This window comes from Hippocampus guttulatus, chromosome 9, assembly GCF_054856545.1.
Source record: "Hippocampus guttulatus isolate MCC_2025c chromosome 9, RoL_Hgut_1.0, whole genome shotgun sequence".
In the NCBI taxonomy this organism is placed as follows: Eukaryota; Metazoa; Chordata; class Actinopteri; order Syngnathiformes; family Syngnathidae; genus Hippocampus; species Hippocampus guttulatus.
Genome location: NC_141269.1, coordinates 6,781,412 through 6,803,983, shown reverse-complemented (window position 1 = coordinate 6,803,983; position 22,572 = coordinate 6,781,412). Strand labels below are relative to the sequence as shown.

At 41.8% G+C, this 22,572-nt stretch overlaps 3 protein-coding genes across 8 annotated transcripts in view; all 3 read right to left on the bottom strand.

The window, feature by feature from the left end:
- Positions 1-11,256, bottom strand: part of LOC147200097 (myosin-10-like) — a 47,181-nt gene extending 35,925 nt beyond the window's left edge. Inside the window, exons 1-3 of the mRNA XM_086119645.1 lie at positions 11,113-11,256; positions 8,469-8,853; positions 3,583-3,739 (exon numbers count right to left, since the gene is read on the bottom strand). Coding sequence (XP_085975771.1) covers positions 3,583-3,739; positions 8,469-8,813 — 502 coding nt within the window. The 5' untranslated portion in view covers positions 8,814-8,853; positions 11,113-11,256. The remainder of the gene's footprint in view (positions 1-3,582; positions 3,740-8,468; positions 8,854-11,112) is intronic.
- Positions 11,257-11,528: 272 nt separating this feature from the next.
- Positions 11,529-16,713, bottom strand: LOC147200096 (solute carrier family 22 member 7-like). 5 transcript variants are annotated; one of them, XM_086121078.1, is made up of 10 exons: positions 16,223-16,713; positions 16,049-16,152; positions 15,726-15,880; positions 14,594-14,762; positions 14,256-14,379; positions 14,042-14,151; positions 13,309-13,523; positions 13,122-13,230; positions 12,527-12,733; positions 11,529-12,468 (listed from the first exon to the last, which is right to left on the bottom strand). In XM_086121078.1, exons 1-10 carry the CDS (start codon positions 16,604-16,606, stop codon positions 12,357-12,359), a joined length of 1,689 nt encoding a protein of 562 aa, XP_085977204.1. In that variant the 5' UTR covers positions 16,607-16,713; the 3' UTR covers positions 11,529-12,356. The 5 variants fall into 5 exon arrangements, with proteins under 5 accessions (XP_085977204.1, XP_085977205.1, XP_085977206.1 ...); XM_086121079.1 differs by having other exon boundaries at positions 11,529-12,451; XM_086121080.1 differs by having other exon boundaries at positions 11,529-12,448.
- A 1,384-nt stretch (positions 16,714-18,097) lies between these two features.
- Positions 18,098-21,797, bottom strand: LOC147200095 (solute carrier family 22 member 7-like). 2 transcript variants are annotated; one of them, XM_086120158.1, is made up of 10 exons: positions 21,377-21,797; positions 20,896-20,999; positions 20,661-20,815; positions 20,403-20,571; positions 20,205-20,328; positions 20,013-20,122; positions 19,404-19,618; positions 19,224-19,332; positions 18,948-19,154; positions 18,098-18,246 (listed from the first exon to the last, which is right to left on the bottom strand). In XM_086120158.1, exons 1-10 carry the CDS (start codon positions 21,746-21,748, stop codon positions 18,186-18,188), a joined length of 1,626 nt encoding a protein of 541 aa, XP_085976284.1. In that variant the 5' UTR covers positions 21,749-21,797; the 3' UTR covers positions 18,098-18,185. The 2 variants fall into 2 exon arrangements, with proteins under 2 accessions (XP_085976284.1, XP_085976285.1); XM_086120159.1 differs by lacking the exon at positions 18,098-18,246 and having other exon boundaries at positions 19,007-19,150.
- Positions 21,798-22,572: the final 775 nt, after the last annotated feature.

The window sequence follows — 22,572 nt, the reverse complement described above, 5'->3', positions numbered from 1 at the left end:
GATCGACGATGTCACGATACGAGGTGGTGGTGGACCCCAAAAAGCAGGCAGGAGGGAGGAGCAGGGTGTACTTGAAGAAGTGTATTGAAACAGAGAAAACTAAATCCAAAACAAACGCAGTCCAAAGTATCAAACAAAACCATGACTGGCAAAAAACTCACAGGAATAAAAACATGACAGCAGCAAGCAAAAAGCAACAAACAAACATGACAGTAGCCAAGAGCAAACAATGACCCGACCATGAGTGGTCGGGCTGGGAGTCCTTTTAAAGCACTAATAATTACATAATGACCAACAGGTGTGCAGCTGCAGGGAGAGCCCTACAGTGCCACCTGTTGGTCCCAAACCGAATCATGACAGACGACTGCTTGAATTCTGGAGTTGATGGGTATTACCAAAAGATACATCTCTAAAGTCAAACTCAAGTGTTCTAATTTTACCATTCAGAACACAAAAGTAGCTACCCATCACTTCTGTTCCAGCTTTTTTGGAGTAACAGCACTCTAGTTGAATGGGTTAATATCAGTTGCCGGTCTCGCGCTAATTCTGTATGTGTGTATGCTGCATGTGGTGAATCTCAGAAATTTCCTGGACGATGTGTGTGTTACTGTGTACCGAAGGTGGAGCTTTTAGGTTCTTAGTTCAAAGGGACATGAGAGCTGTTAATGTGTCCAGGAATTGCAACCAGGTGGAGCAAAGACGTATTCTTGGTGTATGCTCTGTTATTATAAACATTCCCAAGCATTTTATCAGACATTCTTGGCTGTGCGAGTTACATCATACACTGTTCAGTATCATGAAGAATCTGTCTTGGAATGGATGCCATGAGGCTATACATTTGGAAAGCACACACTGATCTAAGATAGAGGCTGATGGAAATCAACCAAAGACTCTTATTTGACACCAGTGGGACGCAAGGAGGGAGAGTTTCTCACTGAAACAAAGACCCACTATCCCTTCCTGGGACCCTTCAAGAAGTGCTTGTGCTCACTGCCAACCCATAACTGCTGACAGGATATCTTTCAACATGCTTTTATTCTTCATAAAGCACTTCCGGAGTCCATAATGACTCATATAGTGATATCATATCAAGAGGAAAAAAATCAGGACGTTAATCAACAACAGATGTGCATTAAGTTTTACTGGTCTGTTTACGCACTATTTGTGTTTGGTAAGAGGCCATTAAATAGCACATCAGAGCGTTGGTGGGCGAAACAACTATGTACAGTAGAGGTAATTAACGGATGCCTGTGAGACTCAGACACCCGTTAGCCAACAACAGGACGTCATCATTTGTTAACGGCTCCAAATGTTATGCATTGATGCAACAGACGCTTCAGTCTGAGCACAATCAAACGAATTAATTCCAAAACAAACATCCTGGCATGACAGCTAAAACTGACATTTTCTGACTTCTGTACTTTGACAATCCTATTACGCAAGTCACAATGGCAACATGTCAATAGTATTACACACTCGGCACGGATTATAAAACGTTTTGGCTTTTAATGGCTTTCTGACCATCTTCAGCAACACAATTGCGTTTTACTATCAAACTGGATAATCGCTAATATCAATCAGGTTGCTGAAGATGCTTTGGGCCACCCCTCAGAGCAGCAGCTGGCATCCACTAATCTCCAACCTACAAACCTCTTTTTCTAAGCACAACACTGTTCACTCCAATATGAACACAGCAGTAAAATGAGTAAGAATGGTGGTGCTCGGCAGCGTGTCTCTCGTTCCACCTATTATTACTACTATTGTTACTACTATTAACACGCTATTAACAGGCGGGCATAGAAGAAACATTTGGTGTCATCACATATGAAAGCAAATCCTAATCCAAGAATTAAAATGCCGAAACCGGATGCCTCCTGAGCGCAAAAGCAAGCCTTAGTGGTAAAAAATAAATATGCTGACCTAATGCTGCCACAATGATGTGAAATAATTATAATTGTCTGTTTCTTAGAGGGTGTTTCCCCTTCAGTGCTACGAGCGTCGGTTTTAACCGTCTCTAAACTTACCTGGAGCAGACTTTATGTTGGTCATTGTGTGACGCCACAAACCTGAGCCAATTCTAAGTGACTGATTCGTAAATTAGCGCCTCCCTGCTCACCGCCATATCTTCAGTGTAAAGAGGGCACATCAGTAGGCTACGGAAGCCATTAAGGAACAGGCAGGAAAGTAGTAAAAATAGGTCATGCTCTTTTGCTTTGACAGGCTGTGAAGCCTGAAAGGGGTGACAGGGCTGTCCAGTTTTGTCACCAGCATCACTTGTAAGCCATCTCCGTTGCACAAAGGCCTAACTGTCAAGCACAATGGGGTCACCCTCTGTGTTCTTGACGGTCTGAGCCCAGTCGGTCACTGTTCACTCAGAGAGTCGGGAAGTTTGGCAACTACAAGGGCGCTTGAAAATGTAATTCAGTGTAAAGGACTCCAGTCACAAGGTATACAATCAATCAAGCTATATTAAGGTGGTCAGAGTCACCATGAAACATAAAATATTTAAACTAAATAACAGCAGTCTTGCTGTCTAGCTGCATAGTCCACATAACCACTCCAAAGCACTGGTCAACCTGATAAGTAATGCCGACGTCAGATCACACGATTGTAACACAATTGTAAGTCGACAGACCTGTCGTAGATAAAGCTACAGTCTTGGAGCCTATTTTGAGTTGTCTTGATGCGTCATAGGCCGCATAGTGTTAAATACTCAACAAGTGGCCGTGAGGTGTCTGGGACGCTTCACAAACCGGATGACGAAAAAGCCTGGCTTGTCAGAATTTTTGTTTATCTTGCCGCCTAGTCTGACACATCCTATGTGGTCCTTTGATTGGTTCTTGACCAATCGGTAGACAGTGCTCCCCTACTTATGACGAGAGAACTGGACACGGTGCACACAATTCACAGAACAGTACACAGTACAGTATTTAAACAGTGACTTGAACAAAAAGGTAAATATTGGAAAGTATACGAAGCATTTCAACTGATAGTGCTTTCTGGACAATAGAAAGTTCACACTGCCTTCTCCCTCCCATCCAGAAACGGGTCCATGGTTTCGCTCTCTCTTATTTTTTTTTTTTTTTTCTCACAAGCATTATGTCTCCGTCAACATGACTTTGACAGCTGCTGGTCCCGCATCCCTAAGGGACCTGCGCTGATGGATTGAATCTTGTTGGAAGCATGCAACGATTGGGTGCGGTCCGGTCAGTGACTTGTGTAGTACTTGTGTACTCGTGTGACACCTCGATCGGTCCAAGACGCAGATATTTATCTAGTAGTCCGACAGCGCGACTGTCATGAATGACAAAAAAGTCGTGTAGTTTGAGAAGGCCATTCATTACATGCATGCATATGCTAGGCAGCTAACATACCAGCAACCGTTAATCATGAGAAAGAGGCATTCCCAGTTCTTTATAAAAACTATAAACTCATTTTAGTACAATGACTGTGACATCATCTGAAGTTACGATCACATCCAGTGCGGGTACATCAAATCTTGGCAGCAGATGGTGTCTTTGATCAAATACGGTCCTATTGATCGAGGTCGTTTGTGACGGAAATGGAGAGCAGCCGACTTACCTTGTAGCATGCATCTGTAAGCAGACTCTGAGATGGCGTAGATGTGAGGGGGCATCTCGTGCCTCTTTTTGCCCCGGTACATTTCCACGATGTTCTCAGAGTAGATGGGGAGGTTTTTGTAGGGATTTATGACGACACAGAAGAGGCCAGAGTATGTCTAGTAAAAGAAACACAAAGGAAACATAGTCCAGTGGCTATTTGAGTTCACCTTATATTTATTTGCCGACGCTTTTATGTTAACCGCTGAGGATTGTTTGGAACATGAACTCAGCACAAATAGCAGACCTTGCTGCTGCTTCTTGTACACATTAAAATGCACTTTGTATCAATATTAACAAACTGTGTAGATGGGGAACATGCTTTTAGGTTTCTTTCATGAATTGTGGCAATTCTCCCCTAATATCTATTAATGAGTGACTGAAATCAGATAGTGAGCCTGATGCGGTAATCCGCAGCTGATGCGCCGACATAATGTGAACAGACATCCAATTGCAGACAAAGCGGCCTGAGCAGGATTAATCCCTGAACATCCCATTAAGTCAAGAGTGCATGACGCTGTTCAGTAGACACTGGCGGCCCAGGATTAAGGCTATTTCAATCGCATATCAATGACTGGGATCAAAGATCTTGATTCAGGAGGCCCCCAACTGAAATCTGATTTTCAATATGCAAATTCAGTTGGTGTGACCAGCATCTGGGTAATTGAGGATGAGCAATGGATTGCAGAGCTCAGATCTCCTCTTTGTCCAATCGGCATCTTTGTTTTGAGCATGTGATAAAAGCGCTCAGGATCTCCTTCATAACTACCAGTAATCATGCTAATATCCAAACCCTTTTTAGCTGGCATCGACTAACTTCTAGACAAATTATGTGCCACAGTAACCTCTCATGGACCCCCGACAGTGGGCACACAGCCAGACAGACGGATCACTGCAACCGACACAGCATGGTCCATGGGCAGCGGGGAGACAGGAATGACTCAGCTGGCTGCCCTTGACAGTGGACCCCCAGGGGGTATTTTGTGGGATTAGCGGCCCTCTTAGGGCAAGAAGTTGGCTGCCGAGTCGGGCAGCCATGACAGGACACCAGCCAGTAAGATTTCATCTTTTTTTTTTTAAAGTCCAGCTATATTATACTGAAATTCAGTTCAATACTATTACAGTGATCCCTCGCTATTTCGCGGTTCGTTTATCGCGGCTTCGGTGCATTGCGGATTTTTTCAAACATTCATATTTTTGAAGTCGCAAAAATCAGTGTCTAAGTGTTGTTTACTATGCGTGCTAGCGTGTGCGCACTCTGCTCAAGCGCAGAAGGTCCACGTGGGGCACGTGTGTGCGTGCACGCATGGGCACGCAGGTGAGTGTATGTGTGTTGCTGAGAGAAAGAGAGAGAGAGAGATTTATAAGAACAAACGCAGGTCTCTCCTCCTTAATTGTCTAAACAACCTTAATTGACTAATCATAAACACGTCTGCTGCACGCCCGGGATCGCTGGCCTCTGTGTGTGTGTGTGTGTGTGTGTGTGTTAGTGCGCTCTGCTCAAGCACAAAGGCCCACGTGGGGCAATTTTTTAAAAATATGTTAATTGGTCGCTACTTCGCGGATTTTCGTTTATCGCGGGTGGTTTGGGTCCCCATTAACGGCGATAAACGAGGGATTACTGTAATACTATTTTAAGACCCTTTAGACGCAATGCACATTTCAGTTCAGAAATTGTAAAGAGGGAGCAATTCTGATCCAGTTTAAATGGCCCTCAGTACTTCGAGAAATGTACATATAAATGTTTGTGAAGCGAAAAAAATGCTTACAGTTTTTCTCAATGGGCAAGGACAGACCATTTCTCCTGTGTCCTCACTTGCTGACTGCTAAAGACATGCAAAACAGGTTACGGCATGCTCTTACCCGTTTCATTCAGGATGATGCAAATAGTTCTCATTTTGCCCTGAATCTCAAGAATCCCAATGCTGCTTTCAGTGTGAAATTGAACTGCTTCGAATAATTTTCTAATTTAAATTCGGACAGCTTGTCAGAATTGTTAGGACAGGATTTTGTCTTGGACAGGTCACACAATATCAAGTACCTAAGAATTCTGGTAATAAGTCTGCAAAGCTTGATGCTTCGAACGCAATGGATGGCCAGAAAAAGAAATCAACTGTGGAATTCCAAATGTGCCAAAGTGAACAGCTTGTGTGGCGCTGTGTGTAATCCCAACAGTCAGCTAAAGTGTCTCTGAAAAACCTCAAACTGAGCAAAGAAAGAAATAGCTTCTTGAACACAATCTGTTCTTGAGGGATTGATTTTTACCCCACATTATTATTATGCATAAAGCTTTAAAATGTTTATACACAATCTATTAAATATATAGTTGCTACTTCACATCTACAAGCAAGGGATTATTGCCATGTTACCAAAAAATAATAATAATAATCTGAAGTCGTTCAACCCCTCATACACACTGCAACATCAATGCCAGTTAAAGATGAGCGTGCACGTGGACCAGGTTGCATTCAATAATGCATCAGAGTGGCATCAATAAAACAGACTTGCGCTGAACCTTCTTGGACAGCTGCAATGATGCTCAAAAGCAGGGGAGCTCTGATGCCCGACAGGGGCGCCACCCAAACAGGCTTCATGAAGAAAAAAAAAAAATCACATGAATGCCTTGGGAATGCTTTGGAATATATTCACTGACAATGAACAGCTCTCCCACCAAGTTTACACAACATATTAGAACACAAGATCATCAACGTGGGCTGGATGACGGCTCGCTCACACAAATGACTCAATCAACCTCGATGCTCGACTGAGTATATTTTCATTTCTCCTAAGGCTGCTATGAAATATCCAAACAATCATTTAAAAAAAACAAAAAAAGAAAGAAAGAACGTGTGTTGGTTTGCATGTCATGTTTACTTTGCATGTGTGCTGAACATTTTGTGCCTGTGCCCCTAAATATTTAAGATAGGGGCCTCTGTGTAACTAAACCCTATGGGTGCACATAATTTTTGATAATTTCATGAGCCCGTGAGGCGAGTATCGAATATGTTTGATCTTATTAGCCTCGCGGGGTTAATGAAGAGAACTTTACCGGCTGTGCTGTAAATTTTCGGCTGGCGTTGTGATGCGCGTGCCGAAGTGGGGAACTGTCTGTGTGTGCGAGTGTGTGGCTGATATGAGTGCGACTCAGCAAAGGTTCCTATAGTCGATGGATACATCTGGAGTCAATTCCTCTTCCATGAACAGAATACTCTCTTTTTGTATGAAGACAAACTGTGCTTGACATGGACTTATCTTAATTTTATGAACAAGTAAACATGACCTGCAAATGCTTGCTAACACACAATTATTTTTAACATCAGCTCCGGTAGATTTGCTATCTCATGCAGTCACAATAGTGCAGAAAAAAAAAGTGATACCTCTTTTAGTGTCTGAGGTGGTCGGGCCCACAAGCTCCGAGCCCCGGACTATTCCAGGCATGCATGTCACAAAGTGGTTCATAATCACTTGGACAGCTAATGTAGGACATGATGATGGCATGCCCACTAACAGGGAAGTCATAAGAGCCCTTTGAAGAGTCGGGAATATTATTTTGGAAGAAATGTACCCTTGGGCCCGGTGTTATTTAAAAGAAGAAATAAAAAAAACCTTGTACAGTAGAAGCGCTAACTTGAAGTGTTGAATTGAAGGCTGAATTGGAGTGTTTTCTCACCCTTGTAATCAGTCAGCAAAGGCCTGAAAGAAAATTGTTATCTAAATGTTATGTTTGGCAACGGAGGTTCCACTCGATAAGGTTTTTGTTGCTCTGAGGGGAGTTAATACATCTAACTTTGAAATGAGAGTTCCCCCACATCATGCTTCTGAGAAAATTCAAAGAAAAACACAGTGAGGGAGTGATTCAGCAAAGATTGAGGCATTCGTGGGAGTTGTTATCTGGGTGCATTGAGGCCTCTTCTTGAGATTTGCCATCTTCAGTAAAAAGTAGGGACACACAGACACCGAAACCAGTATACAGTGTTGTAAAAGCTTTCAGATATCATACGCATCAATACCAAATCAACAACATAGGGTAGGGGAGAGAAATTAGCCATGGGTGGGCATACAGTATATTTTGAAGACATGGATGACAACACTTTTAGGAAAACTGCAAATCACGCTCTGCAAAATGGATGATGAACTCCTCAAGCACAGAGGAAGTAGCAGTGATGGCAAGTACACAGTTTTGCCTACCCCGCTACCTGCACCAGTCATGCACATTGTAGTGGGTGGTGTTTCTTTGATGCTCTAAAAAGATGAAAATTAGGTGTTCATATTTTGTTTTACCATGTAATGTTCTCATAACAGCTTCCGATAATTGTTTTGAATCCAAACTGTGATCTACGCTGCCTTTAAAAGTGACATTTTGCAGACGGAAACATACTTTTTATCTGTTGAACTTGTTTGCAGTTGTTTGCGTGTTGTGGAGACTCCATGCATGTCCGGCAGCTTCATTGTAATTTGAAGGGCCCGAGCAACATGTATTTTTTGACACTGTTGCAGATTCCAATATTTGGCGAAAAAACAAATAAATAAATAATTCCGATAACCGATTGATCAGCCGATTATTTAAAAAATAGTGTTAAAAATTCATTAAATAACTTATTTGTGAAGTCATTATTATATTTGTCTTAAGTTGTAAATGTGTCCATCTGTATTAAATAAAAGAAGAAGAAAATATTTAATTATTTGGAAATGCGCATCCCGAGTCAAAAGCATTTTTTTTTTCTGTGTTCAAATACATTTTTAGTGTGTTTCCGTTCAGTTCAAATGTCTCAATCACAGCTCTTCACCTTTTGCACCGTTCGCTGTAAAAGAATACATCGGTACACACCACAAGACAAAACTACTCACATAAATGAGGCCCGAGTAATAGCGGTCCTTGAGGTTGTGTAGTACAGAGGCTTCGTTGAGGCATGTAAGCTCTGCCATGTCCTCCACCTTACTGAACTTGGGCGGGTTCATCTTCTGGATGTCGTCCTTGTTGACCGACGCCCTCTTCCCGTTCTCCGCCAGCTCCACGACCACCTCATCGCCGCGCTCCTCGCGCACGCTGGCCGCCTCAAAGCCGTGGCGCTCAGATGGGATCCATACTAGTCTCTTGGCGGTCCAGTCGGCCTGCGAAGCTGGGTTGTAGACAACAGCGCGGTCCACAAAAAGGTACCGCTCCGGGTCCTCTTGCCCACTCCTCTGCGACATTTCAGGCAGCTACCAGAAGCAGTACTCCTCGCTTGGCCACCTGCAGCCGAGATAACAAAGTATTATGAGTTATACAAGTTTTGTAGCGTTCATTCATGCGAGAAAGTGCAAAATGACTCAACAACCCTGAGGGGGAACATCCCAATATTTGGTCACAGAAGCTCTTGTGAATAATGTTTTTAATGGCTGGATGAAGGACCCCCCACTGTAAAACTGAAAATAGAAAATGCTAGGACTAAATGACACAAATGTAATCATTTTGCTTCACTTACAATATTCCTCATACATATTTCAGTCTGTGTGGACATCATGCCCACACAGATCTTGAAGGCCTTCCACCTCCATCTCAGCCCACATGCACTGTAACGTAACCATTGCAAATCACTCATGGAAACTTCCACTCCAGAGGAAAAATCATTTGAGATTCAGGCTGGAGCTCACAATTATTTAGCTTTTTTCATGGGATAATCTTTTTTGGTAATAATCTTTTAGATACATCAGACAATCAGACCCTTTGCTGACTTTTATTGGAAGGGAGGAAATTTGGCCCATTTATTAATGTTCAGTACCAGTCAAAAGTTTGGAAACACGACCTAATTCAGTTTTTTTTTATTATTATTATTTGTTTTGAATTGTCCAGAATTGTGGATGAATACTTGGGACATTGATATTAGAAAGAAATTGAATTATTTGGTAAACAAAAAAATGTCGCTCAAAACCGAATATGATTTATAATTTAGGCATCTTTTACCCAGATAACAGCTTTACACATTTTGGGGTTTCTTTATAATGTGGATGTTGCTTTATGACCAGGAATGACTTTCAGTTCAGAGCTGTGCATTATCAAGCGTTACTGTCTTGAATTTCTTGACCTCTTAAGAGTGTTTGGGACCCTGAATTGGAAGGTGTTTCCAAACTTCTGACTGGTACTCTATGTGAAGCCAATTTTAAAACCAGGCTAACCCGCCACATTGTTAGGATTAAGGGCTCTAATACAAGAGTTGTTTGAAATATTCTGCCATTACATTGTGGAAAATGGCTCGTTAGATGATGCAATATGACTGCCTTAAGAAGGAAGAACCTCTCCGGGCAGCGAGCCTGTTAGTCATGTGGGACAAGATTGACTGACGAATGCTGGAAGATGTCGAACCCACAAGCAGGTCCCATGCTTGAACCCAGCAGGCGCCTGTGGGACACGAATGTGGGTCAGGTCACAGAATAATAGTGGGGAGGGGGCTCAGTGTGGCTGCTGTGGGTCACTGCATCCCCTTAGCCCTACTTTGTATGCCCCAAGGCAACACCAGATATAAAACACTACTAAGAAAGTGTTAGGACAAATGACGCACCTAGGTTTTGTTAGTATTTGTGTTGATGCGTGCCTTTTAAGGGGGTGGCGTAGTGAGTGACATCAGGAGTCAGTGGGGATGGACCAGTTCATTTATTCACATTGTCTTTAATCAGATTGTATTATAAAATTTAGTGATGCATTTAGATGAATTTAGCGAATTATCGAACAAATAACATTTATAAGTCAAGGTATAACAAGGTACAGTTGACGTCACATGACCGTTCCGCAATAATTTTGTGGGGTGGAGTGGGAGACTAACCCCGCCGCTGAAAACGCATATTGGAAGTTTATCAGCGTTTTTTTGTTGTTGTTGGTTTTTTTGGGGGGGGGTTAGATTTTTTTTGGGGGGGCGGGCTTAAATTTCGCCCTCAATGCATTTCAATGGGCGTCATTTGTACGCGGATTTCTCTTATTCGCTGGCTCGTATTTGTAAAATGCTGCAACTTGCTAATCAGCTAGCTTTCAATTGCATTGCTTCAAAAGATGACCCGACCTCACGAACTAACTTGTCCCACACACTGTACGTGCACTTTTCATATTCCCCTGTACCTATATGAACATAAACAAGCGACTCAACAAGCCGAGCGGTTTTAACTTGGTGGAAATCTGACTTTTTTTAGAGCGCCTTGTGACCCAATCATGGGTGTGGGCGGCTCAAGAGACATCTGGGTGGAGATAAAATAAACGTGAAGCGGACAATGACCGCACCGTTCCAAACCCTGACTGCAAACAAACAAATGCCTTTCTTCCACATAACTACATCGAGGGAAAGATTACTCTAAGCCGCATGGTTGAAAGGTAGCCACTCCGGCTAGCATTAGGTCCTCCATCATTGAAAAGTCACGAGCACAATAATCCGCTAGCTACAGTAAACGCACAGCCCACTAGCCACGACAGGGCTTTAGAAAACGATGGAAAAAAACACATTTAGGGCCATCTTGTCGCACGTACCACACGAGCAGGTGAAGCAAATCCTCCTGTGGAGTTTTCCAGTATCCGCGTGGAAATACAATGCGAGTTAAAAAGAGTCCCTTCTTCTTTATTGCCCGCTCTCTCTCTCTCATCAGTGGTACTCCACCATCCGGCACCCGCCTCTCAACCAAACGCATGCCGCCTCCAAGGTGGATGGCACGTCGGTGACGCCTACACCGCAAATATGCAATTTGATTGGCTCACAGGAGTGTCATACTCGTCTGTGATTAGCTATAAGAGATTTCCATCTCCAACCAAAAGTGGCACTGCGGACTGGTGGTGGATGCTGTTGCGGTTGCTGGTTTACATATCCAAGCACTACTTCATGCTGCAGAGCTTTTTTAATTATTTGTTTTATTTTGTTTCGACTCCTTCAATTGGGCTGTGACAGGATGCACATTTAAGATATCCTTTATTTGTCCCACACTGGGGAAATTTACAGCCTCCAGCAGCAAGAATGTAGGCAGAAAGAAGAAAGAAGAAAAAACAAACAAACACCATTCAATTAAGTGCAATATAAATACAAAATGGATAAATCACAGTGCTATTTACAGTTGTTTTTCACATCATTTAATTATTATTAATATTATTGTTACTATTTTTATTCAGCAGCCTGACAGCAGTCGGTAGGAACGAGCGGCGATATCTCTCCTTCTTGCAGCGCGGGTGTAACAGTCTCTGGCTGAAGGAGCTACCCAGTGCTGTCGGGGCGGGCTGGAGAGGGTGGGAGGGACTGTTCCTCATATACATGGAATATATTACTGGTATTTATATGAAACATTTCACCAATTCAGCCTTTATTTTGTGGTGACATTAAATGAATTTGCTTGCCAATATGTTTATTATTATGTTAGTGGTGTAAAACTACAATATACAGTATTATACCCATCACTAAAGCAAATGGGAAAGTTTTGCAGGTTTACGTTTCAATCACAAATGTTTCAACGGCTCTCTCTGGTGGACATTAAGTTACATTGCATGTAGAAGTGGCTCTCGGTGAGCGATTTACTCAGTGCGTTGTCATTTATGGGAATTTTTTTTGACCCCCTGAATCAATGTACAGTATTTGTCACAGAAAATTGTGCACGTTCCAACAGGACAACTAAATATAAACATTTATTCACATGAATTAAACTAATTTGTTTTTCGGAATCCTTATTGACTCATATTGCACACCATACAGTTGGCAGCGTAACCCTGTGCCGTTTGATCTGCGGAGTTATCTAAAAGAATTGTTCTTCAGATGTTTTCTTAGGTGTTTCGTAGCAACTGCAAAAATTATGGTGGAGCATTCGTGGTAGATGTGGAGTCTGGTCTTCTGAAACATAAAGGACACTTTATTTATCATTTACTCAACTCCAACTATGATCGTAATATTTCCACACGTAATTACTTTCTCTGTTCCACATCTTCAATTGTCTCCGGGAGGCGGGTGTTATTTGTTTCAGGAAGGAGGATCGTCAACAACCCAACACCGGAGGCCATCATGGAAAATAGGAGTCTTGGTAAACCAACCCATACTTCCTCAAGAAGAGCCACCAGCGGCGATACTGCCACACCAAGACGGGCGAGGAAAGAACAGAAGCCAAAACCATTTTGTCTGTGACAACACATAAGAACCCACAACTTTCAGTCACTCCTTCACCTTGCACTCATGGAATTCTCATAAGAGTTAATGTTCTTAAAAGATGAGTTACGGGTGTACCTTAAGAATTAGAGAATAACAATGCAACCGTTTTCCCATAATTTTTACCAATTTTTTTAATCAGTGGTGCAAATACACTTTTCTAGATGATTTTTAGTTTTTTTTGGGGGGGGGTGCCAATTCCGAATCCACTCTCATTTTTTTTTCTCTCGCTCACATTTAAGTAATTTTTTTTTGGGTCGCAAGTCAAAGCCCAAAACAACAACAAAAAAACGACCTTGAAAAACTCACAGGTCGGGGCACTCGTAAGTCAAGACACCACTATATATTGTGTTTTACTGACCTCAGTACTGTCGGATACAGTTCTGTTGTGTACAAATACAAAACAGTAAAAGCTGCTTCTGAAAACATCTTGCCTATCGCGGCCACTGCTGTCCGAAATGCTGCCATATCTGAAAAGAAGACATCCAGGAAGCACTTTTCTCAGCCCACTGAAAAGCTCTTTCCCCTTTCGCACCCTCGTCACTTACCAGGCGGGATAATCACGTTGCAAAACAAACACAATCCAGTCAAAAGAAGTCCACCACTCTGATTAAACTTTCGGCCAAATTTGTTAATTGAAAAAAGGCAGAAAATTTTGGCTGGAACTTCACTGAAGCCGTACATCAACTGTGTGACAAAAATGTTTAAGCCGAATCCAGAGACATTCAAGCTGATGCCGTAGTAACTGCAAGCCACTCCAAACCTATGAACAGAAGAACAGATTGATTCCCAATGGTAAAATTACAATACAGTGGAATCTACAAAGTCGAAGACATAACAATCTGGACTTTGATAAAAAAATATTCACGCACATGATGCCTCTAAGTCACAACAACTTCAGAGTCCAATCTGCCATTGTGTATGATGTTACGAGACCTCTGCTACTTCCCGGCGTCAGCTCCATCGTGTCACGTACATACTGTAGCTTTCACGCATGTGTGCCCCCCATGTAGATATGTCACATGTGCAGGGACGTTTATCCATAATGAGAGCTAGTAGTATAAAAAATGGATGGCTGGATAGTAGTTTAGTAGTTAGTTTCTGTGGCCAAAAAAAACGTCTCACATTAAGAACAAATTGAAGCTGGCTGGGCCTCCGTCCTGAAAGTGTGCGACCTCAGAGGTTCCACTGTCCTAAACCACACCAACTTGTATCCTCGGTGTGTGTTAAAAGGGACAAAAAAAGTCCAGCATGACAAATGTTTTGTTATATGAGCCATACCACACAGTGCCAGCAATTGCGGTCAGTCTCCTCAATTTCGGCGTTCTCACCAGATCCAACAAGGAATATTTCTTGTTTTCATTTTCTAGCGCAGTTATTTTAAACAAATCCTGTGGGAGTTAGAAGAGGAAAAAAAAATACTCCTTTAAAGACATAAATGTTTAAAAAAAAAAAACTGTCAGTCTTGACAAAATTTGGTGACAAGAGTTTGCACCTCAGGTTTTAGGTCATCCATAAACCGCTTTCTGCCGTTTACCTCGGCACACTTGCTTAAGTATAAATATGCAGGGTCAATTTTTCCCTGGCTTACCAGCCATCTGGCAGACTCTGGAATCCACCTGTATAGACAGCAGAAGCACATAAATTAATCATCAATCGCAACTAGATAGTTCTGGTTCAAAGACAACCAGAACCATGCAGTTGCAGTCGATTAAACACCCTGACAATGGAATGACCTGGATGAATGAGAATATTCACAGACAACATCAATGAAGGTCTTTACAATGTTAAAGTTTGTTATAAAGAAAGAATCACTTGGTACTATTTCCTTACCACCAATAAATGACTGCTGGCAAGAGTGGGATGGTTGATACAGCCATCAGAATCCTCCAGTCATTTACTAAATAGGCGAAGGCGCCAAGCAGCACACTGCCAAAACTCCAGTCCATGCTTAATAAAATGAGCAGAGAAGACCGGTGCTTGACGTCCGCCCATTCGATAGCTAGGATAAAAGATCATAATTACATGGCTTAGGGGACATTCACACAACACCATCTAACGTATGTTCAGGACAGACAAAAGGACAAATTCTAGGTGGGTAGGTAGTCATGTTTAGTCAGTGTTTCCCAGTATTGTGTGTAAAATCTGGGACTGAACTCAAAGTTGATGATGTGTTTTTGCAGGAAGCCATGACTTATTCTATTGTGTCAATGACAAGTTCCAATACGGGCGACAAGTAGCCAAATACGGGCTAACTTTCGGACTAGTGAAGGAGAATTGGATAATTATATATGGAGCCTCTAAAGCACAGGTGTCATACTCAAGGCCCGGGGGCCAGATTTGGCCCGCCACATCATTTGATTTGGCCCGCGAAAGCAAATCAAACAAATCAACTTCCATAATGCTTGCTAAAATCTCAACCAAAATTAAAAATTCTCATATGTAATAAATACAAGACAGATTGTAAGCATTTTCTTGTAAGCAAACTCATCACTACAGTAACTTAAACAATAGTTGAATCAACCTTAATTGACTTTTGCATTTGGTTTCAGTCATAACGGCCCTCCAAGGGAAACGGGAACTAAAATGTAGCCCATGACAAAAATGAGTTTGACACCCCTGCTCTAAAGTGACAAGGCAAGAAGAAAAAAACGCTCATGCGCACCAGAAATTGTTTTTCAATATCACGAGAAGGTTTTTCATGAGCGCACAGGTTTTATTGTGCGCACCAGAAAATCTTCTCGTGACCATAACAAACGTTTTGATGCTCACAAGAAAGCTTTCTGGGTCATTACCTTTCTGCTGCGCATGAGAAAATGTTTAGTGTGCACCAAAAACATTTGCATGGTCCCTAGAAATGTTCTTGTGCTCACCAAAAAAAACTTTCTGATGTAGTAATGGGCCCAAAAGTACAAAATAAGCCTTTGTACCTAAAGTGATGAGTTGCATGCAGGTTAAAACTCACACAGAACCACGCTGACTATGCTGACTCCGGAAGCTCCAAAGCCAGTCAAGAACCGCATGACTGCTAACATGCCATAACTACTTGACAAAGCACTTGCGAATCCAAAAATTGAGGTGATCAGATAGGACACCAACAGCATGATTTTTCTGCCAAATCTGCCAGAAAAACAAAACAAAACATGGGATTAAGAGAGAGACTAAGTCATGTTTATCATGCTAACAGTTTGGATTTTGAGAATCTTCCTTTCATATTGATAGCTGTTAATAGCTCAGGTACAAATTCAATCAAAAGTGCAAACAGAAATATGCATGAATCATGAGGACCTGTCACTGAGATGGCCAATGACTGCTGCTCCAAACATGACGCCCAAGAAGAAAATAGTGGCTGTGGATTTGTTCAGTCTCTTTCGCTCACAAACCAGATCCCACTGAAGAGCCAAACACTAGAAAAGTAAGCATTTATCTGATGATTTATAGAGAAATTCAGAGCCAACTCACCTCTGTGGCCAGAGTAGACTTCATGATGGACGTATCATACACCCATCCATTCTGACAATGTACTGTCGGGAACACGGGAGTGTTGGAGGAATTCAGCAACAGATGATATTGAGGCTCTGCAAACATCTGACAAGAACTAAAGCTCCCATCGTCCTCTACTGGAATACTGACAATTAGCTTTTCCTCACTGGAAAGATCCCTAAAAACATCCTCTTCATCAAAAGCACTGATGTTGCAATGGTGAGAAGGAATAAATGCAGCGAAATTATTCTGCAGAAAGTGAAAAGGCAAAATCAGACGAGGAATTACCAACATTAGCATTAGCCTAAATTGAAACCGCCCGAAGCCGTTCACTTCTGCTAACAGGTCATCAAACTTCATCATGAACGTAAGAGTGGCAATGTGGATGGAGCGAGGCACAAGCAAAACAGGAAAAATCTTGGAGCCCAAAATAATGGACAGTTACGATGGGGGGAGGGAAATCTGTAACAGCATGGTGAGACATTGAGAACACAGCGTCATATTTTGCAAGATATATCAACACAATTTGGCAAGTCAAGTATTTTGAGAATAAATGAGTTGCCACTCGGGGGCTGGCTACTTTGCTGCAATTATACATTACAAGATCATGATTGCTGGTTTGAGCTGTTGCTAACCGACATGTGCTTTGAACCAAAAATGTAATTATTGACTCGAGAAAGAGCCTTTCTTCCGTTATTATTGACCAGCCAGTTGAATCTGTCTTGGGATCACAGCTGATTCACTTAATTACATAACTATGGCGAGTCGGGCAAACCATTTCCTTCTCGCTGTCCTTCAAACCAAGCAATAATCTCAATTTTGACAAATCAAACTGGCTGGGTATGAATATTTTGTTTGTCAGATCAATGATTGGATTTTTTTTTTTTTACCCTTTCATGCACCGATAATGATAACCTGTCACCTGATAACATGATAAACTGTTCACTGTAGTAACCTCTGTCCCTGAGGGGGTCAATGTTTTTTTTAAAACTGCGGCATGATGGCCTTGGACAGAGATGCCCAAGTCTGATCCTCGAGAGTTCCTATCCCAATTGGTTTAGATGTTTCCCTCCTCCAATACGCTTGATCAGCTCATCAGCAAGCTTGGTTATTTGAATAGGTGTGTTGGAGGGGTCCTCATAGTCAAAGGTCGGCGCTACGCATTAGCTCTACAAACTGTAAAACTTGAAAAGCTCCTTGCCTACATCTTTGAATGTTACAAACATTTTTTTTGATGCAACTGAACTACTACCGGACTCCAAAAAAACTGTCATTAAAAAAAAAAAAATTAAGGAAATAATTTGATTATTTTGTGTTCCCGTTATGTCTTTTAATCTGCACATGACCAAAAAAAAAATCTTTGAACAGAAAACAGATTAAAGGTATCCACAAATTCTCTTTCCAATTAAAAAAAGAAAAAAACATTAAAAGGTCTCAGATTAGATATTTTTGTCAGTGGTCATCAAGGTGTTTAATCCCACTGCGTTTGTACATTGCAGGTACCTGTGAAATAATTCCCTAAAAATGACTCCTCTGCCCCCCTAAAAAAAGCACAATGTGTTTCGTTGTTAACTGAAATTTTTTTTTAAAACTATTAAGGATGTAAAATATCCACTGTGGGCATGTCTGTCAATTTGTGTGGGGCATAAAAAAAAATTATGACGACAAGGACAGTGTTGGATAAAAGCAGGAGTAGACAAACAAATTCAAAAAAGCACACACACAAAAAAAAACTTCTACTCCTCAGTTTGCAATAATTTTGACAGATTTCTCAATTGATTTGCTTTTGTAACAATTGTGTTGAACTGTAAAGAGACTATGGACACGCAATCGCTGCCAAATGAACACTGGAGGTTTTGCATCTTAAAACTTTATTGCCAAACACTTTTGCAGCTCCAAGATTCTTTGCCTTCTTGTGCAAGCTGAATATGACATGGCCAGGCTACACCACAGTTTTGTTTTTTTTCTTCATTAGATTGTCTTCCCCCCTGGTTATTTTTTCCCTGTAACGTATAAAAAAGAAATGTAGGTTAGTCTTTTTATGCACGAAAGATTCAGTTCAGACAAGTATATAAATGCCATTTTCTAAAATCAGTGAATGATTCGACACATTTTCTACTGCACAGTACTTCCTGCGCTCATCTTACTACTTTGCAGTTTGAGACGCTTGTTCTTTTTCCACTTTTAAGATTCTACAGTGGGAAACTGTGCGTGTTCATCTTTCTTTCTTTCCTCTTCATCTTTCTTTCCCACATCTACGATGTGGGAAACATCCAGCATTACACATATCAGTCGCGATGCTACATGCTAAAAAACAACAATGGGAGGGGGAAACGGTCTTCTGTTTCCTTTTCAACATGCGGCTGTTACACTAAATTTCCCCCAAGAAGCAAAAAGTCGACCAGAGACCATGGTGTGTAATACAGCAATGTCCGGGTACTAACACACAGCAACAGGGGATGCTAGCATTATCATGTGTGTGCGTGTGTGTATATCTTTTTTTGGGGGGGGGGATTTCTAATTCTAAAATCAAATGTTATAATGGTGGACCCATGCGGTATCAGCTCGGCATGCTAGGAACTCCGCCTGACCACTCCCTCAAAAATAGCGTCGGGCCTTGCTAATAGAAAAAGTGGCGATAGTGTGTTGAGCCAAGCCAAGCTGAGCATGCAGCCAAGTGTCACAAGGCGTTACACAACTTTACCTGGGTTTGTCAATATCCTCTATGAACTCTGGCATTCTGGTATTTCGTGTTTCGGTTAGGAGTAACGCCACTAAACCGGAAAGGATCGCCATTCCACAGTAAATCATAGAGGGTAGGAGATGCCACACATCTTCAAGAAGCATGATCAGCGGAGATATGGACACGGCCAACCGCGCCACAAAGGAAGTGTAGCCTACACCATTCTGTCTGGATGATAAAAGAGGTTGTAATGCAGGGAAGAGTACAAATGGTTAACTAAGTTTGTTACTGACTAACCGTATGACAGTGGGATACAGTTCAATTGTGAAGAAGAATATGACTGTGAACGATGCTTCCGACATGGATTTTCCTAGAACTCCGACAATCGTACGAATGATCCACTTCTCTGAGGGACGGTTAAAGATTAAACCAGAAGATACATTGTATGTAAAATTGTAAAAGAAATGAATCAGAAACCTTTTGAGACAAACATGTTGATGAAAAGGCAGAGACCGGTCGACAGCAATGTCCCTGCCTGAACCAGCCTTCTCCCAATATTTTCCAATAAGAAATAAAGGGCGATCTTCATTGGCATTTCGATTGATGTAAATAGAAAGTGAGTGAGGTACAGGTTTAATCCAAACCCGGTGATATTCAAGGTTATCCCATAGTAAGTGAAAGCAACCCCAAACCTGAAAGAGGAAAGAAAAAATATTAAACAGTCCACACTAAATCTTGAACACATCAAAAATATTTCTACCTCACATGTTCATACAATTACATGCATTTGTAAATTAAAATACTTTTGTGTGTTAAATCTGATATTGATAAGTTGGAGGCTGGCTCTGTCCAGAGTTCAGAAATGTACATCACCTCTCCTTGAACGCTCACTATTTAACACATTGTATTTCATTTGTGATTCCAGGAATGTAAACCTAACAGTCTTAATATTCCAACGAAGCTGCAACCTTTGCGCTCCGGCCCCGGCAATTGGTGTTCAGATTTCCCTGCTATATCAAAGAAATGCTCAAAAAAGTACTGAAGGAGAAATTGACCAATCACCCGTTCTCTAAAACTTCAACTTACCATACAATCCCAAGGCATACGGCAAGTTTCCTTAAGGTTGCCGTTTTGAAAAGATCAATAAAAGTGTACTTCTTGTCAGTGGTGTCCGCGTCAACAGATTCCAGTAATGTCTGCAAAGCAACGACACAAACGATTGCATCATGGTCACCTCTAAGCTGACTGAAACAAAGTAAAAACATGGAGAAAAAGTACCATTGGCGTAATGGTGGCCATGCACTTGCATCTGTTGTTCATTTCTGCACACTGATTAATGTAATAGTGGGCATCATCAAACTTCCCATTAGCCACAAGCCATCTGCCAGACTCCGGAAGCCACCTGAGCATGACAAACATGGTGTCACCTCCAAAGTTTTTGGAGGCACGTTAGCAGGCCTGATGATCTTTGAATACCTCCAAGCAACCAGGGCCAAAATCAGGGGCGAGGTCACGGCCAGAATGAGGAGCCTCCACTCGTTTACCATGTATGCCATTGCAACCAGGACGCAGCTTCCGAGTGACCAATCAATGCTGAAGATTAAACCAAAGAGAGTCCTCTGTTCTGCACCCAACCACTCTAAATCTGGGAAGATGACGCTCCGTAAGACTGAATAGTCAGCCAATGGGGGGGGACAACATTTAGCCGTCAAGAAAAATTGTGGCTTTACATACTCAGAACAATAGAGACGATACTTATTGCAGAAATGGACATCCCAGTGAAAAAACGCATAACTCCAAACATGACATAGGACGTGGAGAGTGCACTTAGCACGGCAAATGTCATGGTTGTCAGATAGGACACCAAGAGCAGCCGCCGCCTGCCAAACCTGGTCAGAAAAAAAAGAAGCGTTGTCTTTATTTACTGTAATATTGTTTCCATGACACAAAAGAGTTGAGTTCATTCTACCTGTCACTCAGATATCCAAACAAAGGCGCTCCTAACATAACACCAATGAAGAAGATGGTGGCCGTTGCTTTGTTCATACCTTTCCTGCTGCACACCAGATCCCACTGCGAAGAAACAAAAATGTGTAAACGCAACACATCAATGGGACATCCGAGGTGCTTGTGCTTCCATAGGGCCGAAAACAACACTGCTATTTTCTTGTTTCTTTCCCCCTTCGACCGATGGCAGGTGCCTGCGCGTCCAGAAGCGCAGCCAAAAAAAGCAACCGTTTGCTCTCATGAAGTAGTAATCGGAATACCATTAATACAGCTAATCACTATGGTATTGCTATTGCCATTACAATTACTATTGATTGTAGGCGCAATTTGTTTTCCCTTGATCCTATCTCACGCGCTCTGCCTTCTGTCCTTCTAGTGTATTAATTCGACATCGATGACAAAAACTGACTTCACTTGAAAGACTGAACTTAAAATGAACTTACCTCAGTTGCCAATGTTGATTTAAAGTCACTTTTGTCATACACCCATCCGTTTTGACACTGTACAATCGATGACTCCTCACTGATGTTCAACAGGTGTGGATGTCGAGGCTTGGAAAACATCAGACAGGAGCTCAGACTGCCGTCCATCTCTGTCGGAATACCTAAAGACAGCTTCTGTTGCAAAGTTAAATTTGAGATGTTGAAGTTATCCAATGTGCTGATATTGCAGTGGTGAGAGGGAACCCCCGCCATGAAGTTATTCAGCAGAAAGTGACAAGGCACTGTAATTCGAGATATGACCTGGATTAAGATCAACCTAATTTGGAATTTCCCAACGCCACCAATTTCTGAAAGTATGTTGTCAAATTTCATTTTTGATAACTTCCACAGTCACAGAGATGAGCTTCATAGAAGAAGTAAAGTGTGCTCTGCCCTGAGCAAGGTAAAATGTATCATTGCGGTGTTAATAATTACAAATGCCCTTAACCATGTGTTTTTTTCTACATTTTAGTGATGTGTGGTTGGTGCAGGCCGACTTCACTGTTATGTCACGTAACTTCAGCTCAATTTTATTCATAGAACATGTAACCATCGCTGCATACAAAGTGCTGTATGTGGAGTAAAAATCCGAAATCCGAAAACAAAGACAGTTAAAACAATAAATTACCCACATAAAAAAACAGTAAACACCATAAAAGACAAAAACGTTGCTGAGTCCCATGCGGAGACAAAATCCACTGAATAAAAATGTGTTTGAAGCAAGTTGTAGAAACAGACAGAGAGGGGCTTGCCTAAGGAGAAAGTGTCCTTTTTTTCTCAGTGGGACATAGATCTGACTTTCACCCACATAGCAGTGAAAGGAAATACCATGCTTCCTTAAGATGAAGCCCAAGGGGCAGCAAATAAACTAAAAAACAACAGGGGGCCCATTATTGAACCCTGTTTAACACCATACAACAGTGGGGCAAAGCAGGACTCAGAGCAGCCTAGTTTAAAACAAAAGGTTCTGTCAGCCAAATAGGATCTAAACCCTATAGAGCGCTACCACTACTGTCTACCTGCTGCTGCAAATGAGCCAACAGAATACTGTGGTCCACTGAATCGAATGCTGCAAGCCGGTCCAAAATAAAATCAAACACAGTGACCCTGTATTTCTGAGTGACATAATCCATAAAGAGCTCAATCAGAATCAATAT